General features: G+C 57.1%; 8 protein-coding genes across 8 annotated transcripts; 4 read left to right on the forward strand and 4 right to left on the reverse strand.

Annotated features, from left to right (window-relative positions):
• The first annotated feature begins 1,019 nt into the window (after positions 1 to 1,019).
• Positions 1,020 to 8,086, forward strand: PHYSODRAFT_545950 (hypothetical protein). Its single transcript, XM_009530273.1, has one exon. The coding sequence runs from the start codon at positions 1,251 to 1,253 to the stop codon at positions 7,935 to 7,937; it is 6,687 nt and encodes a 2,228-aa protein (XP_009528568.1). The 5' UTR covers positions 1,020 to 1,250; the 3' UTR covers positions 7,938 to 8,086.
• A 592-nt stretch (positions 8,087 to 8,678) lies between these two features.
• PHYSODRAFT_560962 (hypothetical protein) lies at positions 8,679 to 10,152 on the reverse strand (the record flags this gene model as incomplete). The annotated part of the gene is made up of 4 exons (XM_009530274.1): positions 8,679 to 9,452; positions 9,533 to 9,790; positions 9,869 to 9,938; positions 10,043 to 10,152. 4 exons carry the CDS (start codon positions 10,150 to 10,152, stop codon positions 8,877 to 8,879), a joined length of 1,014 nt encoding a protein of 337 aa, XP_009528569.1. The 3' UTR covers positions 8,679 to 8,876.
• A 588-nt stretch (positions 10,153 to 10,740) lies between these two features.
• On the forward strand, positions 10,741 to 11,648 carry PHYSODRAFT_354729 (hypothetical protein). Its single transcript, XM_009530275.1, has 4 exons — positions 10,741 to 10,759; positions 10,855 to 11,009; positions 11,115 to 11,189; positions 11,284 to 11,648. Exons 1-4 carry the CDS (start codon positions 10,752 to 10,754, stop codon positions 11,379 to 11,381), a joined length of 336 nt encoding a protein of 111 aa, XP_009528570.1. The 5' UTR covers positions 10,741 to 10,751; the 3' UTR covers positions 11,382 to 11,648.
• An 81-nt stretch (positions 11,649 to 11,729) lies between these two features.
• PHYSODRAFT_286194 (hypothetical protein) lies at positions 11,730 to 12,245 on the forward strand. The gene is made up of 2 exons (XM_009530276.1): positions 11,730 to 11,850; positions 11,945 to 12,245. Exons 1-2 carry the CDS (start codon positions 11,743 to 11,745, stop codon positions 12,143 to 12,145), a joined length of 309 nt encoding a protein of 102 aa, XP_009528571.1. The 5' UTR covers positions 11,730 to 11,742; the 3' UTR covers positions 12,146 to 12,245.
• Positions 12,246 to 13,230: 985 nt separating this feature from the next.
• Positions 13,231 to 16,103, reverse strand: PHYSODRAFT_351449 (hypothetical protein; the record flags this gene model as incomplete). The annotated part of the gene is made up of 2 exons (XM_009530277.1): positions 13,231 to 14,445; positions 14,517 to 16,103. 2 exons carry the CDS (start codon positions 16,101 to 16,103, stop codon positions 13,312 to 13,314), a joined length of 2,721 nt encoding a protein of 906 aa, XP_009528572.1. The 3' UTR covers positions 13,231 to 13,311.
• A 2,196-nt stretch (positions 16,104 to 18,299) lies between these two features.
• PHYSODRAFT_254379 (hypothetical protein) lies at positions 18,300 to 19,456 on the reverse strand (the record flags this gene model as incomplete). The annotated part of the gene is made up of 2 exons (XM_009530278.1): positions 18,300 to 19,109; positions 19,178 to 19,456. 2 exons carry the CDS (start codon positions 19,454 to 19,456, stop codon positions 18,300 to 18,302), a joined length of 1,089 nt encoding a protein of 362 aa, XP_009528573.1.
• A 1,952-nt stretch (positions 19,457 to 21,408) lies between these two features.
• On the forward strand, positions 21,409 to 22,445 carry PHYSODRAFT_254363 (hypothetical protein; the record flags this gene model as incomplete). The annotated part of the gene is made up of 2 exons (XM_009530279.1): positions 21,409 to 22,396; positions 22,438 to 22,445. The coding sequence occupies 2 exons, from the start codon at positions 21,409 to 21,411 to the stop codon at positions 22,443 to 22,445; spliced, it is 996 nt and encodes a 331-aa protein (XP_009528574.1).
• A 1,405-nt stretch (positions 22,446 to 23,850) lies between these two features.
• On the reverse strand, positions 23,851 to 24,165 carry PHYSODRAFT_301635 (hypothetical protein; the record flags this gene model as incomplete). Its single annotated transcript, XM_009530280.1, has 1 exon — positions 23,851 to 24,165. One exon carries the CDS (start codon positions 24,163 to 24,165, stop codon positions 23,851 to 23,853), a length of 315 nt encoding a protein of 104 aa, XP_009528575.1.
• Positions 24,166 to 24,466: the final 301 nt, after the last annotated feature.

Consider the following 24,466-nt stretch of genomic DNA (forward strand, 5'->3'; position numbering starts at 1 on the left):
GCTCGCCTCAAAGCGCGGCGGTGTTCGACAGCGACAGCCGCGGATCGCGATAGTGGAGTGGCGGGGCCCGCGTACTAAGCCTCGTGGTGCGTGGCGGGTCCGTTACAGCCCGTCCTTCGCGTCAGTCGTGGCGCCATGGTTTCAGCGCCATCGGTCCCATGCGCCATCGGTCCCATGCGTGTCAAGACCGTGTGGATCGATCCACCTGCACGCCGATCGCCGCGGATAGCCCTCTCAGCTGAACATGAAATGGCTCACTCGGGTCAATTGATTTTCCTGCTGCTCAAAATTCGTCACTGCATATCCGTGCGTGGTGCACTGCAGCACTGCCAGCCGATCGGATCGCTGCGGATAGCAGGGTATCGCAGACTCCCATGATATCGGCGGGCCGAGTGCGAAGGTGCGAGCTTTTGCCAGTGTGTGTGGCCGAGTGCGTCCAGCAGCCCCCGCACCAGTGCGTAACGAGCTTATCGCGGCAGATGCCGTGGCTAGAGAGACCATGGTGTAGGGGAGTAGCCATTTGGGTTAACTGCGGAGCCCGGATACTGAGGAAGCCATCAATCAATGCTCAATTTTCTCAGAATCCGGCCGATTTTATGGTCTCCGCCAACCAGCTGCGCGCGAGCCCTTTTCGGCCAATCGACGCGCGGCGCAAACCACACAGTGTCGGCGAGAGCTGTTGAGCCCCACAGCCGCGCGCAAGGAGCGGTGAGCTCGCCTGCTTCACGCAGTGGACACGCATGAACTCCCGCCAAAGGCGCCTTGGGCTGCAGGGTGCTTGGGGCGCAGATGGAGGGCGGAAAACCGAAGCGCGGTGGCTTGTCTCGCGTGTGCGCCGCGTTCATTGGCGGAAAATGCGTCGTGGGCCCGTCACTGGCCGCGCGCGCTGAATATTTGCGCGGCCGTTTCCATACTGGAACCAAGTCACTGGGCCCCTAATCACCGCCAGTCTCCCTCTTTCGCACGCAACAACCAGGCAGCTCGCTCCGTCGCGGAGCGCTCGGGTCACAACGGGAAACCTCCAGCGAAGCGAGGAAGGAAGGCGAAGGCACCGAGGCAACTTAGTGTATAACCCCCTGTCGCTTTAACACCACCTAACCTGGCTGCACCCCGACCCGGACTCTCGGCTTAAGTGAATCACAGCGGCGGAGAGGTGCGAGGACAAAGGAGTGGAGAGAGGCGGTATCTCTAACCAACGCCCCCGAAACTACGGCAAGCAGCGAAGTCCGAAATTAACACAGGGCCCCAGTATGGCGCAGCGCGGACCGTCGGGTCACGGCGAGATGGACCGCCGCCGGCGCGCGAGCTCCAACTACTTCGAGCTGGACGCCGACCGGCGCCGCAACAAGTCGGAGCGCAGCGAGCGCTTCAGCAAGCGCCTGGACACGATGGACGTGATGCCCGCAAGCTTCAAGGGCGCGACGCTGGACGACGAGGCGGCCGTGGACTACTGCTGCGAGTTCCTCAAGGCTAAATTCGGCTTCCAGGAGGGGTCGGTCAGCAACCAGCGCGAGCACGTGCTACTGCTTTTGGCAAACGGCAAGGCGCGGTGTCTGCCCAGCGACCCGGCGGACCAGCACCTGGTGCAACTCGCCAACAAACTGTTCAGCAACTACCGTTCGTGGTGCAAATTTATCCACACGAACCCGGTGACGTATACGGGAAATGGCATCCCGAACTCTACAGGTTCCGGCAATTTGCACATGGACGTGATGCTCTACTTCCTGATTTGGGGAGAGGCCGCCAATATCCGGCACATGCCGGAATGCGTGTGCTACCTGTTCCACCAAATGCTGACCATGGTGAACGCCGACCCGCAGGGCCACGAGCAGCAGCGCGAGGGCTGGTACCTGGACCAAGTGGTGCGCCCCATTTGGCGCGAGGCCAGCAACATGAAGCGCCGCAACGCGCTCAACAAGCCGCTGGAGCACGTCAAGATCCGCAACTACGACGACATCAACGAATACTTCTGGAAGCAGCACTGCCTGAGCATCCCCGTGTCGCAGGTGGGCCAGGAGCTCACGCAGAACCACGGCAAGACGTTCTACGAGCACCGCAGCCTCTTCACAATGGTGCTCAACTACTACCGCATCTTCCAGTTCAACATCATGTTTTTGGTGCTGCTTACGGTTCTGGCATTCGCCGTGACGATTTCTCCGGATGGAGGCAAGAGCGGCTGGGTGCAGTTCGGCCGCATCGGAGACGTCGTGGAGCCCTACACGACCCGGGACTTGAAGATCGCCGTGGTCGGCATCCCCTTCAGTCTCAGTCTGATGGCGTTCCTCAAGTGTGTGCTGGAGGTGTGTCACGGATGGCACTTGCTGATCTCCAAGGAGAGCTCGGCGACGAGTTCCAGGTCGTTCACGTACGGGTCGGCCCTGGCGACTCGTATCATCTGGAACGGAGGCTTTGCCGTGCTCTTTGGCATCATGATCTACGTGCCGATGAACGAGGACAAGGATACTACGCTTTTGGACAATTTGTACCCGCTCTGCGGCGCGTACATCCTGCCGGGGCTGTTGGTGCTGCTGACGCAGGCGTTTGCCCCCCAGATGATCAACGGAACGTTTGCGGCCAAGTTTGTGCGTGAGGGCGAGAGCTGCTACGTCGGTCAGGACATGACGCCCCCGTTCTCGTACCAGGTCAAGTACATTATCTTCTGGATCTTGCTGTGGATCCTGAAGGCCATCACGTCGTACTTTATCCTGGTGCGTCCGCTGATGCTGCCGACGCTGAGCATTTACGCCATGAAGCTGGACTACCAGAACTCGCTGGTGTCGTTCCACAACATTGGTATCATTATTGCTCTGTGGCTGCCTGTGGTGTTCATCTTCAACTACGCCACGCAGATCTACTTCACGATCTTCCAGGCGTTGCTCGGCGGATTCCAGGGCATTCTCATGAAGACGGGCGAGATCCGCGGCGCCAAGGAGATGACCAAGGCCTTCCGCGTCGCCCCGCAGTTGTTCGACCAGAAGGTGGTGACGCTTCTCGCTCGCTCTAGTGATGCGACGGCTAGCGGCACGGACTCCACGCGCGCCAGCGCCATTGCTGCCGCCTACGAATCGCAAATGATGCTGCGCTTCGTCGTGGTCTGGAATGAGATCGTCAACTCATTCCGCGAGGGTGATCTGCTGGACGACAAGGAGGCGGCTATTCTCCAGTACGACATCCGCAGCACCGGCGAGGTGTTCGAGCCTGTATTCCTGTCAGCCGGCAAGCTGACGGAGGCCATGAACCTCGCGATCAAGATGGCCAAGGACGGAAAGGGCGAGTCGCAGCTGCGCGTGGCGCTCGTAGAAAACGACTGCCTCTCGGCTATCCGCTCGTTCTTCACGGCCAGCATGTATGTCGTGGGCGCTCTGTTCGGCAACGACGACGCCGATGTGATCGACGGCTTCCGTCAGATCGAGGAGATCGCCGCGAGCGGTGGTTTCCTGAAGTCGTTCAACGTGCGTGAGCTGGCCAGCCTTCGCGTGGCCGCCGTGGACCTGCTCGAAGAGATCCTGGACCTGCCGGACCCGGACGCTCAGTCTCAGCACATCCCCGACGCGCGCGTGCACTCGATGGGCGTGATTCGCAACTTCGTGTCCAAGATGGAGGCGTTCCTCAACGGCGTGCAGTCGTTCTGCGTGGACCCTGCTCTTCAGCGCAGATTCGGCAACTCCAAGTTCTGCTCCAGCGCCAACGGATACATGTACGCGTCGCGCGGACTGGTGAACCTGTTCTGCAGTGACACGGCTATGGGCGCCGCTACGCGTGCGTGTCTGCTGCTGTCCCTGGACCGATCGGAGGCCATGCCTCGCACGACCGAGGCCCAGCGTCGTCTCGGTTTCTTCATGAAGTCGCTTGTCATGGACATCCCGCAGCTGCGTTCCATCAAGGAGATGCGCAGTTTCTCGGTCGTGACTCCGTTCTACGCCGAGACCGTGCTGTTCTCGCTTGAGGACCTGAACAACCCGCTCGTGAACCACCCGATCTTCCAGCAGGTCGAGGAGGACGGCAAGAACCTGACGATCCTCAAGTACCTGACGAAGATTCACCAGGAGGAATGGGACAACTTCCTCGAGCGCGTTGACGTGAGCTCGGCGGAGGAGGCCCAGAAGAACCACCCCGAGGAGATCCGTCTGTGGGCGTCGTACCGTGGTCAGACCCTGGCGCGTACCGTGCAGGGCATGATGATGTACGAGGATGCGATCAAGATTCTGCACTGGCTGGAGATCGGCTCGAGCCCCGGCAAGTCTGCGGAGCAGAAGCAGTCGCAGCTGCAGGACATGGTTCGTCTGAAATTCTCGTACATTTGCGCCTGTCAGGTGTACGGCAAGCACCGCGCGGAGGGCAAGGCGCAGGCTGCGGACATTGACTACCTGCTGCGCGAGTATCCGAACCTGCGTGTGGCGTACGTTGACACGGTGGTGCACGAGGATGGCGAGAAGTCGTTCGACACTGTGCTGATTAAGAGTGAGAACGACGATATTGTGGAAGTGTACCGTTACTCTCTGCCTGGCGACCCGATCCTCGGTGAAGGTAAGCCCGAGAACCAGAACAACGCCATCCCCTTCACGCGCGGCGAGTTCGTCCAGACGATCGATATGAACCAGCAGCACTACTTTGAGGAGTGTCTGAAGATGCCGCAGCTTCTGTGCACGGCCGACCTGCACCCGTCGAAGAAGCCCGTGTCGATCATCGGTATGCGTGAGCACATTTTCACGGGTAACGCCAGTTCTCTCGCCAAGTTCAAGACGTGGCAGGAACTGGTGTTCGTGACGCTGTCGCAGCGTGTCCTGGCCGAGCCGCTGTACGTGCGTATGCACTACGGTCACCCGGATGTGTTCGACAAGGTGCTGGCGATCACGCGCGGTGGTGTGTCGAAGGCCAGTAAGGGCATCAACCTGTCGGAGGATGTGTTCGCTGGTTTCAATACGACGCTGCGCGGCGGCGTCGTGACCCACGTGGAGTTCATGCAGTGTGGTAAGGGTCGTGATGTGGCTCTGTCGCAGATCTCGATGTTTGAGGGCAAGCTGGCCAACGGTGCCGGTGAGACTTCGCTGGCTCGTGAGGCGCATCGCATGGGCCAGTTCATGGATTTCTTCCGTCTGAACTCGATGTACTACTCGCACACGGGCTTCTACTACGCGACGTGGATGACGATTGTCACGACGTTCGTGTACATGTACTGCAAGGTCTACATCGCCCTGTCCGGCGTGCAGACGCAGATTGTGTACAACATGAACACGACGGAGATCATCATGGACAACTCGGAGACCTACGGCTTCGACGACCGCGTGTACCACGACATGGACTCGGTGTACAACACGCAGTATTACATCCAGGCTGGTCTGTTCCTGTCGCTGCCGCTGATTTGTGTGTACTTCGCTGAAATGGGTCTGCGTCGCGGTCTGGTGCAGTTCTTGGAGATGGTGTTCACGGCTGGCCCAGCGTTCTTCATCTTCCAGCTGGGTACGACCATGCACTTTTTCGACAACAACCTTCTGCACGGTGAGGCTCAGTACAAGGCTACGGGTCGTGGCTTCAAGATCACTCGTGAGACGTTCGTGCTGCTGTACAAGGCTTACGCCCTGAGTCACTACCGCAAGGCCATGGAGCTCATCGGTCTGTGTTTGGTGTACCTGACGTTCGGCAAGTTCGACATCTGTGACACCTCTGTTGCTGGTGAGGAGAACTCGTTCGCGTTTGACTACTGTGAGACGTCGCAGAGCTTTGGTGTGCAGACGTTCGCTATTTGGGTTATTGCTATCGTGTGGCTGGTGTCTCCATACATTTTCAACACGGACGGACTTGACTGGGAGAAGACCAAGGCCGATGTGACGGCCTGGGCCAAGTGGATGTACGCCGCTGAGGACTACAAGGACGAGGACAAGGTCATGGTCGGTGGATGGATCGCGTGGTGGAAGGGCGAGCTCAGCTTGTACCATAACACGAAGCCCGTCGCCCGATTCACGGTCATTCTGCGTGAAGCTCGCCACTTCCTGCTCATGTGGTACGTGGTGGCGCTCGAGTGGGAAATCCTCTCGGTTGGCCTGGTGTTCGGTGCTGCTGTGGTCACGGTGCTCGCTATGGGCCTCTTCGGTGCCGCGGGCAGCTGCTTCCGCAACGTGAACTCATCGATCCGTGCTGTCATGTACCTGTTCGTGGTACTGGTGGCCCTTATTGTGTTCTTTGTGGCCACTATCGTGATCTCGGACGTCAGCTTCACCCGTACCCTCTCGCTGTTCTTCGGCTACATGGCGGCTCTGTACGGCATCAACGAGATGGCTCGCATGTACAGCTTTGCCAACTCGTCGATCGCGTCCGTGGGCATGTTCCAGCAGCTGGCCTTCTTCTTCGACTTCATCTTCTCGGTGGCTATGATCGTGCCGCTCCTCGTGATGTCTGCGATCCCGTTCCTGAACATTATTCAGACGCGTATGATGTACAACAAGGGCTTCTCGGAAGTCGTGTCGGCCTCGTCTCAGTACGCCTTCTCGCTCGCGGCCTTCATGGGCATGTTGGGCGGTATTGGCTGCGGCTGGCTGTTCCACCTCTTCACTACGATTGAGAGCACTGCTGGCTTCCTGAGTTACGTCACGACCTACGACCTGCTCGACGGCAAGGTCGGCGACGGCGCGGTTACCTACGCGTTCTACTTCGCCTGCATCGTGGGCGTGTTCGTGTCTGGCTTCCTGAGCTACTTCATCGGCCGTCGTCTTTCTATCGTCTTCGGTGGCCTGCTGACTGTCCTGGGTATGCTCGGCGTGAGTGCTGTCCAGAGCGGCGGTGAAGGCTTCCTGATGCCTGGTATTTGTCTGCTCGGTGGCTCTGTCGGTGTGCTTCTGCCTACGCTGGCCGTGTACATCTACGAGATCTCCACTCGTGACATGCGCGGCAAGGCCCTGCTGCTTCTTGGCAGTGGCTTCATTCTTGGCGTCCTGTTCGCCTCGTGGTTCTCTTCGTCGTCGAACGAGGTTGGCTGGGTGTGGCAGGTGTTCATCGCGACCATCATCCTGTCGATCATGACTCCGGCGGTGTACATCTTCCCGGAGAGCCCGTACTGGGTGTACATGCGCGAGGGTCTGGAATCGTGCGAGCGTTGTCTGGCTGTGCTGCGTCGAAAGGAGGGCGTGTCGGAGGAGCTGCGCATGATCCGCGACGAAGAGGCTGGCAGTGACGACTCGAGCGCCAACGGCGGCACTTCGTTCCTCAAGTTCGTGATGGGTCTGTTCCTGATGCTGGTCTCGGGTATCTTCCTGGGCTGCGTCAACATGTACCTGTCGGACACGTTCCGCAGCATCGAGGACGCGACCTACATGTTCGTGAACTGCACGGGTCTGCAGTTCCTGGGCGCGCTCTTCTCGTTCTTCTTCATGGACCGCATCGACCACAAGCGCATCCTGTTCTGCACGCTGCTGCCGATGGCCGGTCTGGTGTTCGTGCTCGGCCTGAACAACAAGTCGGAGTTCGTGACGGGCGACAGCGAATACCTGATGCTGCAGATCGTGGGTCTGCTGCTCTACTTCTTCGCCGGCCTGGGCATCACGTCGGTGCCCTGGGTGTCGTGCGTCGGTCTGTTCACCACTAAGCAGCGCGCGGTGTACGTGACCGTCTACTTCATGGTCTTCTTCCTGCTGCCCGTGTGCTCGACGTACATCCGCTCGAACGACTCGATGAGCGGCGACGAGTACTTCTACCTCTTCGCCCTGACCGGCTGCTGCGTGGTGGCGATGGGCCTGCTGTTCACAGTGGGCACGCTTAAGAACGGCATGGTGTGCACCAAGGGCGAGATGGAGGCGGAGCGCGCGCGCCTGCGCCGCATCCGCGCGTCTCGGCGCAGCGCCCGCACGCCTGGCAGCGCGCGCTCAAGAAACTTCAGCCGCTCGCGCGCCAAGTCGCACTCGAACTATCAGATGTACGAGTCGCCCGCTGGCAGCGCACCGTAGAGCGGCTAGGCCGTGGCAAGATGACGGATTGTACTCTAGTCGAGCAGGAGCGCGCTCGCTGGCTGGCAAGACAGGCACGCAGGCGTCTCTTGTTTTACTTTGCATCTTGCCTTCTTCATGATATCGTTAATACGAGAAAAAGTTTTACATACACAACCTCTTACGCATACCTAGACCCTTGAAGGAGTTGTAGACATCAAGGTCATAAGACTTTGAACACTTGGTCGTCTCCACGTCCAAGAAGCCACGTCGGATGTGCTTTCGTATCCACGCAAAGCGTGCGGTCGTTCGATGTCTTCAACTAACCGACGGGGGACCATTTCAACGTAGCGCAAGGAAGTCTCTTCAACCTCCACTTGAGTTCGGTAGTGAGCAGCAAAGTAAGAGATTCAACATGGTTCCTCCTGCACTCGTTCAAAACTTACATGCTTTCCATTTCGGCACTAATTTATCCGTGCTCCCTCTTTTGTCTTGACTGCCGCGAGCTTGCTTTCTGCGCTGTTAAATTATGTACTGTCGACCAACAACTAAACCTCCCACACAAGGCGGGAAATGACGACGAAACCAGAAGACGGCCAGCAACCCCAACACCACGGGGGCTGCCTGTACAGTCAGTCATCTCTGGGAGTCCTCCCACTTCCAACCGGTGGTCTTGGGCTCTCGACGTTCCGTCCGTCTACACCTCGACGTGTGTCTTGCTTGCACTCGTAGCCTTCATGCAGCTACGGCGTTCGTGGCGGTGGGTCACGAATCTGCGCCCACCACTGACACACTTGAGCGCATTGAGGTCTCTCGCCCACCTGTCGACGTCCTGTGTGCGCCCTTGTTCACACGCTGCACCTTCCTCGGTAAGTCACAGGTATCCGAGCGTTTGCGTTTGCACGTACTCGGTCTGTTTGTGGGGTCCTGTAAGCCTCCCTCAGAGGCACAGCATAGGATTCAATCGCTGTTGGCCAGCTCTGTCCTTCGCAGCTCCTCGCGCACACGCACGGCGTCCGTCTCAATGTCGGTCGGCTCCTCCATTCCTGCGGCGTCGTTCAGCGGGTCCGGGATGATTTCTGGCGGCTGGCCACAGAAGTGAACGCGCTTGGGCTCTCCCTGCTGTTCGTCTGCCGGGTCGTCCAGGTACACGCTGAGGTCTGCTGTGCTGCCGCTCTGGTCCGACGAACCAGAAGCCTGTGAGTTCCCTGACTGTCCACGCGAGCGCTTCCTGACGGGGCCGATGCCCACGAGTCCAATGAGCTGAACGCCATCGGCACTGCCTCTTCGGTCGCACTCGGGAGGCAGCATGAGCGCGTCCTGGTCCGGAGCCTGCGGCTGAAGGTGAAGCTCCGGAACGTTCCCCACGGGAGCCATCGGGAACATCGGGGGCAGGCTCCTCCGGGAAGGTGAAAGCTCCAATCTGTGCGTGATCTGCGAGTTGAGCATCGTGTTCTGCTGTAGACGCAATTCATCCGCCGGCAGCCCCACGCGGTTGCTGATAATCTCCGCAATCTGCTCGCGCGAGTCGAATGACTGTACCAATGGCAAATGCAACAGCAACGTTATTAAACTCACCCGACCACTTTAGCACCGACACAATCCTGTCAACTCACCTTGAACGTGTATGTGCGTGAGGAGCCCCCAAACTTGAGCACTGATCCGTGCACCACCAGGGTCGGCTGCAGCGCGGTGAGCCTCAAACCATCCACGAACGTTCCGTGAGCCGATCCAAGGTCCACCAGGTACGTGGCTCCCTTTTCATGATGCACGATCGTAGCATGCAGCCTTGAGATGGAGCAATGGCTCAATACAATATCACAAACCGCAGCGTTGCGGCCAATGAGGTAAAACGCCTTCTGGTCCACAGTGTGCTGCAAAAAAACAATAAATAATAACATTAGGTCTGATATCCCATGCAACACTTGCAATTATCCCCCAACTTCACGCACCGTGGCAATGAGCACGTGCTCCTTGTACACGTCCAGGAGTGAAATCGACCTCGGGGGCTTATGCATGCACCTAAAATTTAGCAGCACATTGCGACAAGTTAAGGTGAGAAATTAACTTTTCCGTTCAGCAGCCACAAGGGGATAACAGGGGGGGGGGGAATTGCGCAGCCGTACCATGTCGGCGGCGGGAACGGCACCGTGGGCGGGTCGATGGGGTCCAGGAACTTGGGCTGCACCGCGAACGTGGGCAGGTGGAGTCTCGGCAGCTGCAGCGCCTGCTCCATTGTCTCTGAGTCTGCTGCCTGTTGCCTGGAAGCTGGAGCGAACGAAAGTCCGTCCGTCCTCGATCGAAGCGTGTCTTGCGTCGCTAGGAGAATCGCCCAGTGGCTGGAGCGGGCGGGGGGAAACGGAAACCGAGAGCGAGCGGTCTCTCCACGACGACGCGACGTTCGTTCGTTGCCTGCCTGCCTTCTCTCTCTCTCGTGCGAGTCGCGCGCAACAAGCGGACGAGCGTCTAGCTTGGGAGTCTGGAGTTGCTGCTGTTGTGAGTCCCTCAGTGCAGGCTGGCACCACGACCGGACACTGCGGTGGCCCGGCTCTGCGCCGGGCAGAGGGGGCAACGACGTGACGTAATTGGTCCAAACGCATCGAGTCAGACCAACGTCCCCCCCTGAACTCTATGCGGTTCAGGAGGTCTTCCCGCGATGGAGCTGCTATTTTCAGCGCCAGGAGACAGCCATGCCGGAAGAGAGGTTGAACGTTTCGGCCAATAGCAGACGCGCCTTTTCCCGCCAATCGTCGTCGGAAGGCTGAAGCTGCGGATCACGAGGAGCTCCGCAACGGAAGTGTACGTGTACGTGTGCGTCTACGAGTCGCCCGCCCCATGGAGGAGTACGTTGCTGTCGTCGTTGCGCGGTTGTTGCCGCCGCCGTCGCGCGGTCGCGGATGAGTGGAAGGGTCTGATCGTTTCGCTGCGTGTCTTGTAGGACGCACGCCGCGCGCCAGCGGCAGGACGAGCAGGTGAAGGCGCGTATCAGCGAGTGGCTGGTGCAGAGCGGCGAGAAGGAGCGGCTCAAGCAGCTGCTGCGCCTCAAGCTGGTCGAGTGCGGCTGGCGCGATGAGATGAAGCTGCACTGCAAAGGTGCTGCTTGGAGTGTACTGTAGTAATTGGATTGCTACCTTGTTGGGGTGGGGTGGACTGTGAGTGAGCTGAGACCGTGGCGATTGACTGATTGCCAACCCGTAGAGGTGATCCGGAATAAGGGCATCGACCAAGTGACCGTGGAGGATCTGATCGAGGAGATTACTCCGAAAGGAAGAGGTGAAATGGAGGCTGTGTACTCTGGTGTTGAGCGGAGGATAGGACGGCGTGGCTTAATGGCCGTGGTGTTGGTTGCGTTGCATTGCATTGCTAGCGTCGGTGCCTGAGGACGTAAAGAACGACCTGCTGGAGAAGATCAAGGCGTTCATCGAGAAGGAGGCGGGCGACGTCAAGTTGGACGCCAGCACGTGAAGCGAAGCGGATGCCAAGCAGTTTGAAGCCATAGAGCAGACACGAACTAAATTCGCAGCCGCCGGCACTCACGCGCGCTGCGGATGGCTGCCAAGGCGGCGCGCGATACAGCAGGCAGGAAAATCCAGCGGAGACCCATTGACAACTAGCGTACCACATGGGATTGCTGTCTGCTTGCCGCCGCTGTGGACGCTTTCTTTCGCGCTCACGTGGACGTCTAATCCCGAAAGTTACAAAATCCAAATTGAATATTTGCGGTTACAATTTAATTATTTGCTTTAGTAGTGACGGATGTCACTAATCCGAAACGGCATCGTGCGGCCCGAAGCCACTCACTTCGCAGAGCAGAGCTCGGACGATCATGGTGGTGAGACTGCGCCTGGCCCGCTGGGGCCGCAAGGACCTGCCCTTCTACCGCATCGTGGCCGCGGACGCGCGCGCCCCGCGCGACGGCAAGCACCTCGAGATCGTACGTGTGTTGCCGTAGCCAATTTCCCGTAACCGCTGGTTAGCACTAGCCTAAACGCCTCTAACCTCTTGCAACTTTTTGCCATTTGTTGCAGCTCGGCACGTTCAACCCCATCGCCGCCAGCGACGGCGTCAAGGAGCTGCGTGTGAACAGCCAGCGCGTGCGCTACTGGATGTCGGTGGGCGCGCAGCCCTCGGACCGCGTGGCGCACCTCCTGGGCCTGGCCAACGTGCTGCCCATGCCGCCCACCCGCCAGTACATCAAGAAGAGCGTGCCCAAGAAGGACCGCGAGTAGACAGAACGCCGAGGAGCAAATGGCAGAGAGGGAGATGGGCAGCAGTAGATGGCTACACGGAGAGATACATGTATTTTCACATAAAGTCTCTTTGTGTCTAACCTTGTATTTGCATTTGCAGCTTCTCAGTGTTATGGTGTTGGTGACAGGAGATCTTGTCGTGGTCGCAGCAATACGAGAAGTTGAGGGGCAGTTCTCATGCAGCAGTTGAAGGCAATCCACTTTCTCCATCTGAGGGTAGTGGAGCAATTGTTGTGGCTCGCCCACCTGCAAGCCTTGGCGGGATTGATACCCGGTGTGCACTTGCCATGGGTCGATCGTACAAATGAAGCTCGTGGCACTCACTACTCTTCGCGCTCTAGAATCGTTTGGTCGAGCCTTGGACATTTCAATCGGAAGAAATGGCACAACGATCAAGTTGAGGCTCTCAAGGAGATCATGGTGCTCTTCGAGCAGTAGCGTGCACCCCCGCCGGTATTATAATATGGCTCGAGTCCAATACGCTTTCAGCGCCCGCGCGCAACGGGCTCATTCACGGCTCAAGTTCGTCCGATATTCACGTAATGAACGAGGATAACCCGAGTCAAACGGTATTTGTTTTCAAGTTATCTTACGCAGACGAAGCCAGCTGCAGCAGCGAAAGGTAAGAAGCTCACGCCTGGACGTTATGCAGCTCCACGTGCATCCTGAGCGCGAGGTCTCTCTGGGCTCGGTTCTCCTTGAGGCTCAGCCACAAGTTGAACAGGATCGCGAGCTCCTCCTTCTCGAGCGGGCTGTTGAGATTTCCCCTCGAGTAGAGGTGCAGGAGTCGGGCCTGGACGATCGCGAAGCATTGGTCGGCGGTAGGCTTGAGCCTCGGTTGCTGGGGAGGCTGAGTCGGACCTGGAGCAGCCATGGGCTGCTGCGGAGAGACCGGCACTGCCTCCGCTTGCTCCATCTTCTGCGGCGTAGCCTGCTGTCCCTTGGCCATGGCGTCTGCGCCCTCCACGGCAAATTCGATAGTGAGGCATGAGTGCCGCCGCGAGTAGCGTCGTCAAGCAGCTACAGAATGGATACACCTAATGTTGAAGTTGAAGTGACAAGTTAATGACAAAAGGCAACTTCTATTGGAGTGGGGTAGTAGCGGAAAACTAATGCAATAGCTGGTAGAGCGTGGTAAAGCGAGCCTACTTCCGGGGCGTGCGCGCCCGCGGCGCCGGCCCGCGCGCGGAGCCTCCGCCCTTGAGCATGTTGCCGCCCTTGCGCACTTGCTGGTTGAACGTGGCGTTCTGCTCCTCGAGCCAGCGGCGGATCTCCTTCTGCTTCTCCTCCTTGGCCGCGAGGCGCGCCTCCTCCTCCTTCTGCTTCTCGCGGTGGATGAACTCGGCGTCGCGACGCAGCTCGCGGGCCGCGCCCTTGCGCGCGCGCTTGACTTGGCGCTGCAGCTGCTTGAGCTGCGCAGTGTCCTTGGGCGCCGTCTTGTCCTTGCGGACCGTGTAGTTCTCGTCGAAGAGCGGCGCGAACGTTGGCAGCGTCGTCGGCGCGAAGCTCTGCAGACGTAGCGGACGACGCGCGTTCCAGCACGAGTCGAGACGCTTGTGCAGCTTGGAGATGACGGCGTTCACCTCCGAGATCTTGATGTCCTCCAGCTGAGTCACCAGCGCGTGCAGCAGCAGGTACTGAGGGTAGAACAGCTCATCGAACGACGGCAGCGACGCGTACTGCGCCGACGTGGCGTCCAGCAGAGCCAGCAGCGAGCTCAACACTTGAGCGCCGCTGCAAGACGAGCTGCCAGCCAGCGACAGACGCGGCAGAGCGGGCATCTTCTTCTCCTCAGAGTGTGCAGCCACCCATTCGAGCAAATCACGACGCAGCCAGTGGACCGAGGACTCGCTGTCGTCTTCGTCGTCGGCTTCCTTCGTCTCACTAGCACCCGACGTCACGAACGCGCGGAGGATGCGAGTGAGGAAGGTCACGACCTCCGGCATAAAGCGCTCCTTCGACCGCGTCATGTCCAGTGACAGCGAGGCAGCGAACAGCGCCTGAGTGGCCTCCTGCGGGGAGCTCACAGCACCGCGAGCCAGACTCTCGCCCAGAAGCGTCTCCATGGGAGACACCACGTTGTGCCGCAAGTCGGAGGTCGGGAAGATGGACGTAAGCACCTTAAAAAGAAGCAGCTCCGGTAGCGACGGCCACGCCGAGGTCGAAGCGCGCTTGCGCAACCGCTTGAAGAGCTGAGCAAGCAGCTCACGCACCACGACACCGGCAGTGTCACCCATCTGCTGCGCCAGCGTGTACATGTTCCTCGCCAGCGAGTCGAGCTGTAACAAGCAGTGTAAAAAGTTAGCATCAAGACATGCATAAAGCTGCTGGCAAGAGTAAAACAACGTACGTCTTCCTTGTGTGCTGCGTAGCGCGCCGCGAAGATAAGGAACTGGCGCACCATCACCGCGAAGAAGCGCTTCATCTTGTTCTTGTTCTCAACGCTCAGGCGCGGGTTGTAGTACGTGACAATGCGGTCCAAGATGAGTCCGCGCTTCTCGGGCGAGTTGCGCGCGTGCTCCTTGAAGAGCGCCGCGAGCTCCTCAGGGGACTCCGGGCACTCGAACACGAAGGGCAGCTCGGCGGCAGCATCCTCAGCATCCTGCTTCCGCTTCTGCTTCTCAGTCTCCTCGTCGCTCTCTTCTTCGTCCTCCTCCTCTTCGTCTTCCTTCTCTTCCTTGTCCTTCTTCTCCTCAACCTCGTCTTCGTCGTCCGAATCCGCTTCCGAGTCGGCCTCCGAGTCCTCCTCCTCGCTCTCCTCCTGTTCCTCCTCATCCTCGTCACCCTCCTCAGCATCCACGTCGGCCTCTTCCTCCTCCGCGTCAGCATTGAAGCGCGAGTCCACAGCATAGCCGTCCGTCAGGTCGTCATCCGTTGGCGGCATGATGATAAGCTTGGGTCCCTTGTCCTTCTTCCCCTTCTTGCCCTTCTTGCCCTTGCGCTTGCCCTCGTCCTCACTGTCGCTGTCATCGTCGTCAGCGCCGTGCATACGCGCCACACGCTTCTTCTCCAGGGCCGCAAGACGGTCGCGCTCCTTGGCCGCAGCCTCCTCGGGCGACATCCTGCGCTCCGTGGCCTTGGCCTTGGCTTCGAAGGCGAACTCCCTCGTCAGCTTGTCGAAGTCGTCCATCGGCTCCTTCGGCAGCAGCTCCTTGCCGTTGGCGCGCGTGGGCCGGAACTCGAGCAGTCCGCGCAGGTCGGCGAAGCCCTCGTCGAGCTTGTCCGTCTCGTCCTCCTGCGCCGTCTTGTTCTTCTGGCGCTCGGCCTTGAACATCTTGGCCTTCATCATGACCTCCTGCATGACCTCCTTGTGGGTCTTCCTCTTGCCGTCCTCTGCCTCCGGCGCGGAGGCGTCGGCGTCGCCCTTGCCGCCGCCGAAGTGCAGCTTGTTGACGATGTCCCTGTCCATCTTCCTGCTCTCCTCCGAGTCGTCCTCCTCGTCCAGCGGTCCGTCCGCGTTCAGGCGGTCGTAGTCGTCGTCCGTGATCTTGGCGCCTTTGTGCGTCAGGAACAGCGCGTCGTCGTCGCCCTCCTGCTCCGAGTCCGAGTCGTGCAGCGCGAAGGCCGCGGCGTTGCGCAGCTTGCGCTTGCGCTCCGTTTGGAAGCGCGCCATCATCTTGTCCTCCATGGACAGCGTCGGGTCCTGCTCGCCGAGCCGCCGGTCCTTGAACACGTTGCTCTTGTTGCGCGCCTTGAACTCGGCGCCCAGCGTCTTGCGGCGCTTGCGCTCGGCCTCGGCGCGCGCGGCCGCCACGTTGCGGCCCGCGCCCTTGACGCGCCGGCCCAGCACCTCGTGCTTCTGCTTGCTGGCGTTGCCGCGCACGTCGAACGGGTTGGCGCCGCGCGAGCTGCTGGCGCGCACGAAGCCGTGCTTCTGCTTCTTGGCACCACCGCCCGCGGCCGCCTTCTTGCCGCCGCCCTTCTTCTTGAACGCCATGGTGGGAGGAGGAGATGCAGAGACGCACAGACACTACTAGCAATGGGCCCTGCAGGTCGAAGTGCTGGTTGAGTGATGTGGTGGCCAACCGTTGTGCGACTCACAGGGATAGGGATATCTAACTAAGGGTGGATAGTTTTCGGTGGAAACTTAGTGGTGTAAATCGGCCGAGTGTCGAGTTTTCGCGATACGTAGTGGTGTAATTCGTGACACCTTACCTTCGTTTTCTTAGCGGTGCAGGGACTACAGAGCTCCGCGATTAGAAGCGAAGCGCTGTAGGACACCGCTGAGCTGCTCGGTGGACAACCTCTCGCCTTCCCATGTTACACAGGCACACCCTTGCTCGCCGGCGACGGTCCTTGCTCTCCGTTGAACGTGTGTCAACGGCAAGAGTGAAACCGATGCATGGCGGTTGAAATCTTCGCTATCCGAATCCCGATCCCATCAACGCCCCACACGAGCAAAGGTGTCATGTAGCGAGGGTATGCCCAAGATGTTGGCGTCCGTTCTCCCATAACCAGCTCATCACACTACAGTAACTCGCCCGTCCAGCGTCCATGGTCAAGCTCACGGTCACTATCGCCGCGGCGGTGGCTGCGGCTGCAGTTATCGTCGAAGGGTCCTCCGACCCGTGATCTCCGCTCAGCCCTCACTCGCAATTTTTGCGCGACGGGAGATCGACCAGTAGTGGCACGGGACTTGGTCCTTCAGACAGCGACGCCGACGAACCTCCCCCGAACGATTTTAGCCGCGACTTGGAGCAACCCGAGCGTGGCGGCATGTTTCGCGGTGGGCAGCACCATCGCTTGCCCCCGGTTGCAGGACGTGCCGACTTTTCTCTCAATGCGAGCGACGAAGGAGGTAGACCATGGCACGGTAGCGGAAGTTTTGATGGTCGTTTCGACAATCCTCCACCGCATGCCGGGGACGGTGAAATGCCACCCTTTTCGAACCATGGGCCATTTCGTAAGGACCACCCGAAGCACTTTGACGACAAGAAACCCAGCAATCGCAATCCTCTTCCTCCTCCACCTTCTGCTGACGGCAAAAGGTTTCGTGATCATGCCACCAATTTGCTACGGACAAGGGAAAAGGTGGAGTGCCATCTCAGCAGTGGGTTTGGTTCATGGCCTGGTAGTGCAAGTGATGCCGGAGGCGTTCCACCACCGTCAGACGTAGGCGACGTCTTCGCCCCTCCGTTCCCCTGGCAGGATTGTGCTCCCATCAACTTCCGGCGCCTCCTAAGCAAGGTAACGGCGAGGCTTCAAAGCTCCAAATTCCTAAAGGAAAGCAGCCTCCATTTCCTGCCAAGGGTGTCATGTCTGGTGGGGACAGCCATTTTTCGGACGACTGCCGCCCAGCCCGGATGGGTTCCGTCCTCCTCCTCCACATCTAGGCAGCAACGGAAAACCTACCACCCGAAGCACTTTGACGACAAGAAACCCAGCAATCGCAATCCTCTTCCTCCTCCACCTTCTGCTGACGGCAAAAGGTTTCGTGATCATGCCACCAATTTGCTACGGACAAGGGAAAAGGTGGAGTGCCATCTCAGCAGTGGGTTTGGTTCATGGCCTGGTAGTGCAAGTGATGCCGGAGGCGTTCCACCACCGTCAGACGTAGGCGACGTCTTCGCCCCTCCGTTCCCCTGGCAGGATTGTGCTCCCATCAACTTCCGGCGCCTCCTAAGCAAGGTAACGGCGAGGCTTCAAAGCTCCAAATTCCTAAAGGAAAGCAGCCTCCATTTCCTGCCAAGGGTGTCATGTCTGGTGGGGACAGCCATTTTTCGGACGACTGCCGCCCAGCCCGGATGGGTTCCGTCCTCCTCCTCCACATCTAGGCAGCAACGGAAAACCTACCGCCGTCAACCACGAGTACGACCCCAACGCTGAAGACACCGTGTCTTAGACACGCAGTGTCTACTAGTGATTGTTCAGGCTAGGCGAGGCCGCACCGTACATGTCGAATCATGCCGTGAAAGCCATTTCGCGACCGTGACCAAGATCTTCACGAACTAACCTTTTCGTCTTTGTCGATACTAACATTTTTCAAGCCGTAGCAAAGTAACATTCGTACGGAAAAATCGTATATTGTTAGGTCGTCGCAAGTGATACAATGGCTATCCCCATAGAGTGAGCAGAAATACTCGGTAGCTGTGCTACCAGCAACCCCGCGACGCTGCCAATGAAAAGTGCCGCCCTACCGAAGCACCTTGTACACGTACTCGTCAAAAACAGGATGGAACTTACACAAGCCCTCCTCGTGAAACTTGGGGGTGTCATACAACCAACAGCAGTGCGGAACCCCGGGGACCGGGTAGCGGAACAACGCTCCCCTTTCATCCAGCGTGCGCAAGCCGTACGTGTCGTCCTTGTACTCGACTGTATCACGCATCTCTACGATCGTGAGGCTCTCGAACCTAGTCTCAAGTTCTTCCAGTGTCTCAACCTCGCTGTAGTGTTCAAGCAGACCCATTTGCCATGGTGACGCCGCGCCATCGTCCGGAGAAGCGAAGAAATGCGCCTCCTTCAGTCTCAGAAAGTTGTTTTTGCGGCGAATCTTCTCCAAGTGGCAGTGGAAATCAAACCACGCGCAAATATTCACGTTGTTGATCATGGGTAGGAACTCGTTAGTCGCCAGCCAGACGTCACGCACTGGAATTCGTCCTAAGTTCGTGTAGGAGTAGGTGGCCTGGAGCTTGGGGTCCATACATCGACGTGCAAAGTCGGCTTGCATCTTCCCTCTGTAGCCCTCGGGTGTGTACCCCGTAAAGTCAAACAGATTTTGCGGCAGGACGGCTGCGCCAAAGCCCGCTCCTAAGTCGTGGATCGAGTTGCGGTCGGCCTCTTGAGGGCCGTAGAAAATGCCGTTCACTCCTCCTGCCAGGCTCACGTACGTGTGCACCTTGTGGTCGTCCATCTGCTCGATCACCGCGCGAGCTATCATCGCTCCTTGGGAACGCCCGATGAAGATGTAGATATCGGCGAAGCGTTGATCGCTTGCCACCACCTCGTGCACCGCAGCGATAACCATCGGCACTTGGGTGTTCAACGCCGTCAGAGAGCACTCCCTCTCACAGAAAGCCAAGGGAACACGCGCCCTTCAGCCGTCAAGTTCGCTTGCAAGTTGGAACCTTCCCCGCTGTTGCCCGTGAGCCCGTGGAAGAAGAAGACCGGGAGATCCTTCTTCTCGGAGACGTCGGAGCCGGTGGCAGGTGCATTAGCGTTGAGGTTCGCCGCCACAGACCGGATGGAGGACTCGTCGAGACAGACATCGTTCCCAGGCGGAGAGAGGTCGATGGCTGGCGACGCCGTCGCCAATAGAGGGAGCAACAGCAACTGTAGCAGCACACTCATCTTAACGGTTGACTTGTGCTTGAAGCGGAGACTTGGTAAATGATGAGTGAACGAGGTCGAGCTCCTGATGAGAGACCAAGCAGATACTTAAATGAAAGTAGATACGCGGGCCATGTGCGACCGCGTCAAACATGCTTACGAACCAATTAGATATCAAAGGCAAACATGAGCCCTGGGGCTTAACAACCCCTATGGTTCATGCATTCGGGGGCAGGTTGGGGCAACTCTAAGCGGGAGTTTTACGGTTATTGAAAACATTATTAAAATAGTGGTAAGGACTTATTGGGATAAGAAGCGGCGTTAGTGCTGGAATCACAGCCCTTGCCATCGAACAACATTCGCGCTATATTCGTTGCTACCACCAGCGGATAACACTGCGTGACACTCACGTTATAGCCGGTCCTCTACTTTAAAATAGCTGGGATTAGCTGGGAATCTTTTGTTTTGTAGTGTAGTACTCGTTAAGGCTGGATTTCAGTAGTATGTTGTTTTACTTTGACCAACGGATTCGCACTTCCTCTCAAGTGTGACGGTGCCAGTGGGACCGAAGATAAGTAACCATCAGCTAGTCTCGTTCATGTAGGTCACAGAATCGATGCTACAAATTCGGGCGTCTGCGTCTGGAATCCCTGTCTGATTTCCAGAGATGATCATTTTTTTGATTCCGTAAGCGAAGTGGAATCGGAGTCGGACGCTTGTGACATATCTCACCGGTTTACTAGTATCTGTAATATGTATTTCGAAACTCCAAATGGTTCGTAAGCTTCACTAAATGATGATTACGAACGTTTGACGCGGTCTCACGTACATATATTTTCGGTCTTGTTTACTTACAGTGATACACTCCTTCTGCAATAAGGAACGGGCAGTCTGTATTTCCGTTATTTAGAGGCACGTCTGGTTGAGGGTAGCAGGTTTCCAAGTTCTGCGCGTTGAGCTCCTCGCCGACCCGTAGATGCTAAGTCGCGTCAGCAGGCGTCAAGGTCGGCCGCACCTCCCCGACCGTCTTGATGACACTCTCACAGTTGTAGGCTACAACTTGTAGCCGCAGCCGTGACCAGCACGACCTTGTAGGCGTCACCGAAATGACGACTTCGGGCACCTGGACGTAGGGTGCGTGCATCCTGCGGCTCTTAATGAAATGTGCGTACGCCAAATTGTAGTCGTTGAACTTGTCCGAGACGTAACCTTAGGTCTGACTGAACGTCGAGTTCTTGCAGCCGAAAGTATCAACCGGAATCGGAAAAACCCAATATCCGTAAAAAAATGAATTTGCAGTGACTTACGGAAATAACTACTGATACCCGTCGTAAGTTGTATATATTTTTGCGTCAGACTTCCAATTCGTATTGCACGAAGTTGGTGCTTGATCTAACCGAGGAATCAGGAGCAGGGACTGACAAAAAACCGGTGACTTTCACTATGAATATCTGACTGAAATCGGGCTCAATTGAAACGGAACGTGTCTTGCTTTATCCAACCTTTGTAATACTATCATCTAAATTACAAGTGCACGGAATCTAATGTATGTACTGGTAATGGTAGGGTACGTAATGGGTAGCCGAGGTAAACTAACCATTAGATTTGTTCTACTACCACACAGAATGACCTCGAAGATGACGCACGCAATGCTGCCGCCGTACGTTAGTATGACTTTCAGTTCGCTTTGGCTGTGGATTCTCTAGCGTAACATTACACGACAATGTCAAGCCCACTCAGCCGTCCGAATCTCGTGCGGGGAGCACTCTAGAAGGTCGAGCTGAAAGACATGCATACTTGTGTATTGGCCCAATATATTTGAGATTTATGGAACTTTAGTAAAAATGTTGTACTTTTCTAGAAAAAGCTGACAGCTTGTTTGTGCGGTAGACACGTTCCAAATTTACTTGAAGTTTGTAAAGTTTGTGAGGCATAAAACAATCTTCGAGCAATTGAAGTCGGAACGAGCACCCATGCCCCAGGAAGTGTCCCGCTTGCTCGTCGTGGAGCTGCTTTTCCGTGCCAAGAGCGCCTTCGTCGACCTGTCACACGTCATCACCTCCGTCTCGCAGTTCCTGGACTCGTCGGTCGAGTTGCCGCTGCACAAGGCCTGCGCCTTCGAGTCTCTGCGACTGCTGGAGCGCATCCGGGTCTCCACTCAAGCCTATCGCAAGCAAAAACGCGGCGGCAACGACTGGTCTCTTCGCAAACTCCTCCTATCCGACCGCTTCTACCGCCACTACCAGTTCAACCAGTCGCTGCAGGAGGTAGTGAAGCGTAAAGACTTCAACTTGGTCAAGTGGCTGTCCGCCCATTTCCAGGGCGTTGCCATCGTGCCCCAAGTGGCGACCACAGCCGCCAGTGTCGGGGCCATGGAAATCTTGCAGTTTTTCCTTGATAACGACAATTCTTCGCATAGGAGGCAGCTACAATCGACAAACCCCACCAAACAAATTGTCGTGGGGCATCGAGTTCAATGGAGCAAGGACGCCCTAGAGGTGGCGGTGCTACACGGCCATAACAACGTCATGTGGTGGCTATTGCAACACACCCCAAGCGTGAGATACGATAAGAGCAAGGCTTTTGAGTACGCTGTGAAGAACGGGGACATCGCCCTGGCAGAGTGGCTACTGTCTCATGGTGCCGCCTTGCGGCTGCAGATCCAAGGGCGCCGTTTAGTGCACGAGGTTGCAGCTCAAGGCCGCCTTGATGTGCTCAGGTGGCTGGAGAAGGAGGAACTGGTTTCGATTAGTTGCGGAGTGGTAATGGTGGCAGCGGAGAATGGACACTTGGATGTGGTGCGCTGGCTGCTGGATCTGAATGCCGGAAGAAGTGACAAACTGGGGGGAGAGGCCAGTCTGGCAATTCACACCGCGGCGGTGAACGGGCTTCTTGACCTCGCCAAGTACCTTCGAGCGCGCGCGGAAACACCTCGAAATGCTTGCCAGTGTGCGGTGGAAAGTGAGGAGCAGGATGCTCTGATTCGAACTTTGACTACGCAGCGTGGTGAATCGTGCACGGCTGCCAAGGTCTCGATCGATACGTTGATCAAAGCCGGGAAGAATGGCCATGCTGGTGTCGTGAAATGGCTATCAACGGAGTATTGTTCTGTTATCGCCGACGGATATCAGCAGACACCGACCGATGGAGCTCTGATGGATGGTATCGCTGCGCGAGGGCATCTGAACGTGTTAGTTCTGGTGCAGGCGATGGAATTTAACGCGGATAGTCGGAAACGCAACAGAAATGGATCGAGCAGGCCCGGTCGCAAGTGCACCAATAAGGCGATAGACTGTGCGGCGGCAAATGGGCATTTGGATGTCGCCAAGTGGCTCTTTCGGAACAGGCTGGAGGGCTGCACAAGTCGCGCGATGGATGGAGCTGCTTCAGGAGGCTTTTTGCGCGTGGTGCAATGGCTGCATGGAGAGTTATCGATATGGAGTACAAAAGCTGCAATGGACGGCGCTGCTACCAACGGACATCTTGAGGTTGTGAAATGGCTGCACGCCAATATGAACGCTGGCTGCACGACACAAGCACTGAATGGAGCGGCAACAAATGGGCATCTTCACGTTGTGAAGTGGCTGCATAAATATCGCCGTGAAGGATGCACCGTCGCAGCAATGGACGAAGCAGCAGCGAATGGTCATTTGGCGGTTGTGAAATGGCTGCACCGAAACCGAGCGGAAGGATGCACCACAGCGGCGATGGACCAGGCGGCGCTACAGGGGCATTTCAGTGTTGTTCAATGGCTCCACACTCATCGCTCGGAAGGTTGCACAAGTTCTGCCATCAACAGTGCTGCCAATCGCGGGAATTTCGAGCTCCTGCTGTTTTTGCACTCGCAATGCAAGCAACCTTGCACGACGGAAACTATGGAATTGGCAGCTCGCAACAAGGATACGGGGGGTTATGCCTGGATTCTCGACCGCTATCCCCAATTTCGTATTCCCCCACAGGTGTAGCGTGATCTATGAAAATGTTTTAAGTTCATGTACAGGTTCGCGTAATGGTTCGCGTAAATGTGGACCGAATTTTGACTTTCGTTAAAAGGCAATGGAACCGACCAACAAGTGCTTTGCGTGCACGCCCTACGAAAAGACGATCACGGTGTATGTGTTAAAAATATTGAAAACTAAGCAAACTAAACAAAACTCAGCTAAACTAATACGCAATCATTCGCCGAGATGGTGGCAGCCCACTATATACTTCGTATTCATACGTACTTAATTGATTTTTTTTATTTTTTTAAACGCGTCGAAACTGGCTTTGAATATGCCGCTGCAACCTAAGACTCACAGAAACCATTGATTGCATGGAGAGACCCTGAAAGTCAGTGTGTAGTAGACGCGCGATGTATCATCGCGGTGACCGAGAAATACACTTTACCGCCATGGCAGTTCCACCTCAACCGTTTAATTGCTCCCCTCCACCACAGGACCGCCATCTTTGGCGTCGTTCTGGTCATTAACTAGACGATGAATTCGAGTCCCCACCATTGAGTGCGCATATTCGTCGCTCAGTAAGCCACGCAGCAAATCGACAGCAGCAACCCCATCCGATACAGCAATAAACTTGTAAAGCTTATCCTCATTTTGTACGCGAAGATTGTTGTAGACCGATTCCTGAACGTACTGTGACGCAAAAACTATGGACTCCTTCTGGAAGTGTTCATCAACACAATAATGCAGCAGATCACGCAAGTCGTGGTAGTCATCAGCGTTAAGCATTGCACACGCATCCACCAAAGATTCTAAGGTGACACAACGAATCGCACGGTCGATTCGAGGTTGACACTCGCCCGACCGATCAGGTTGCAGCACTTTTCTTGCGATACCACCCCACCGACGGTAAGAGTCCTCCACCTTGTCGACAGGAATTTTGTCAACATATATTGCTTCATGGCACCTGAGAAGTTCTTTCGGTGTCACAATTTTTAAAACGAGTGATAAGTGATATGGTAGCACTTAGAGAGGAAGTACGGCGGCATCGGGAGCCGAGATGCTGTGTTGAGTACGCTGGAAAATCGAA

Source organism: Phytophthora sojae (assembly GCF_000149755.1).
Source record: "Phytophthora sojae unplaced genomic scaffold PHYSOscaffold_5, whole genome shotgun sequence".
NCBI classification, from domain to species: domain Eukaryota; phylum Oomycota; class Peronosporomycetes; order Peronosporales; family Peronosporaceae; genus Phytophthora; species Phytophthora sojae.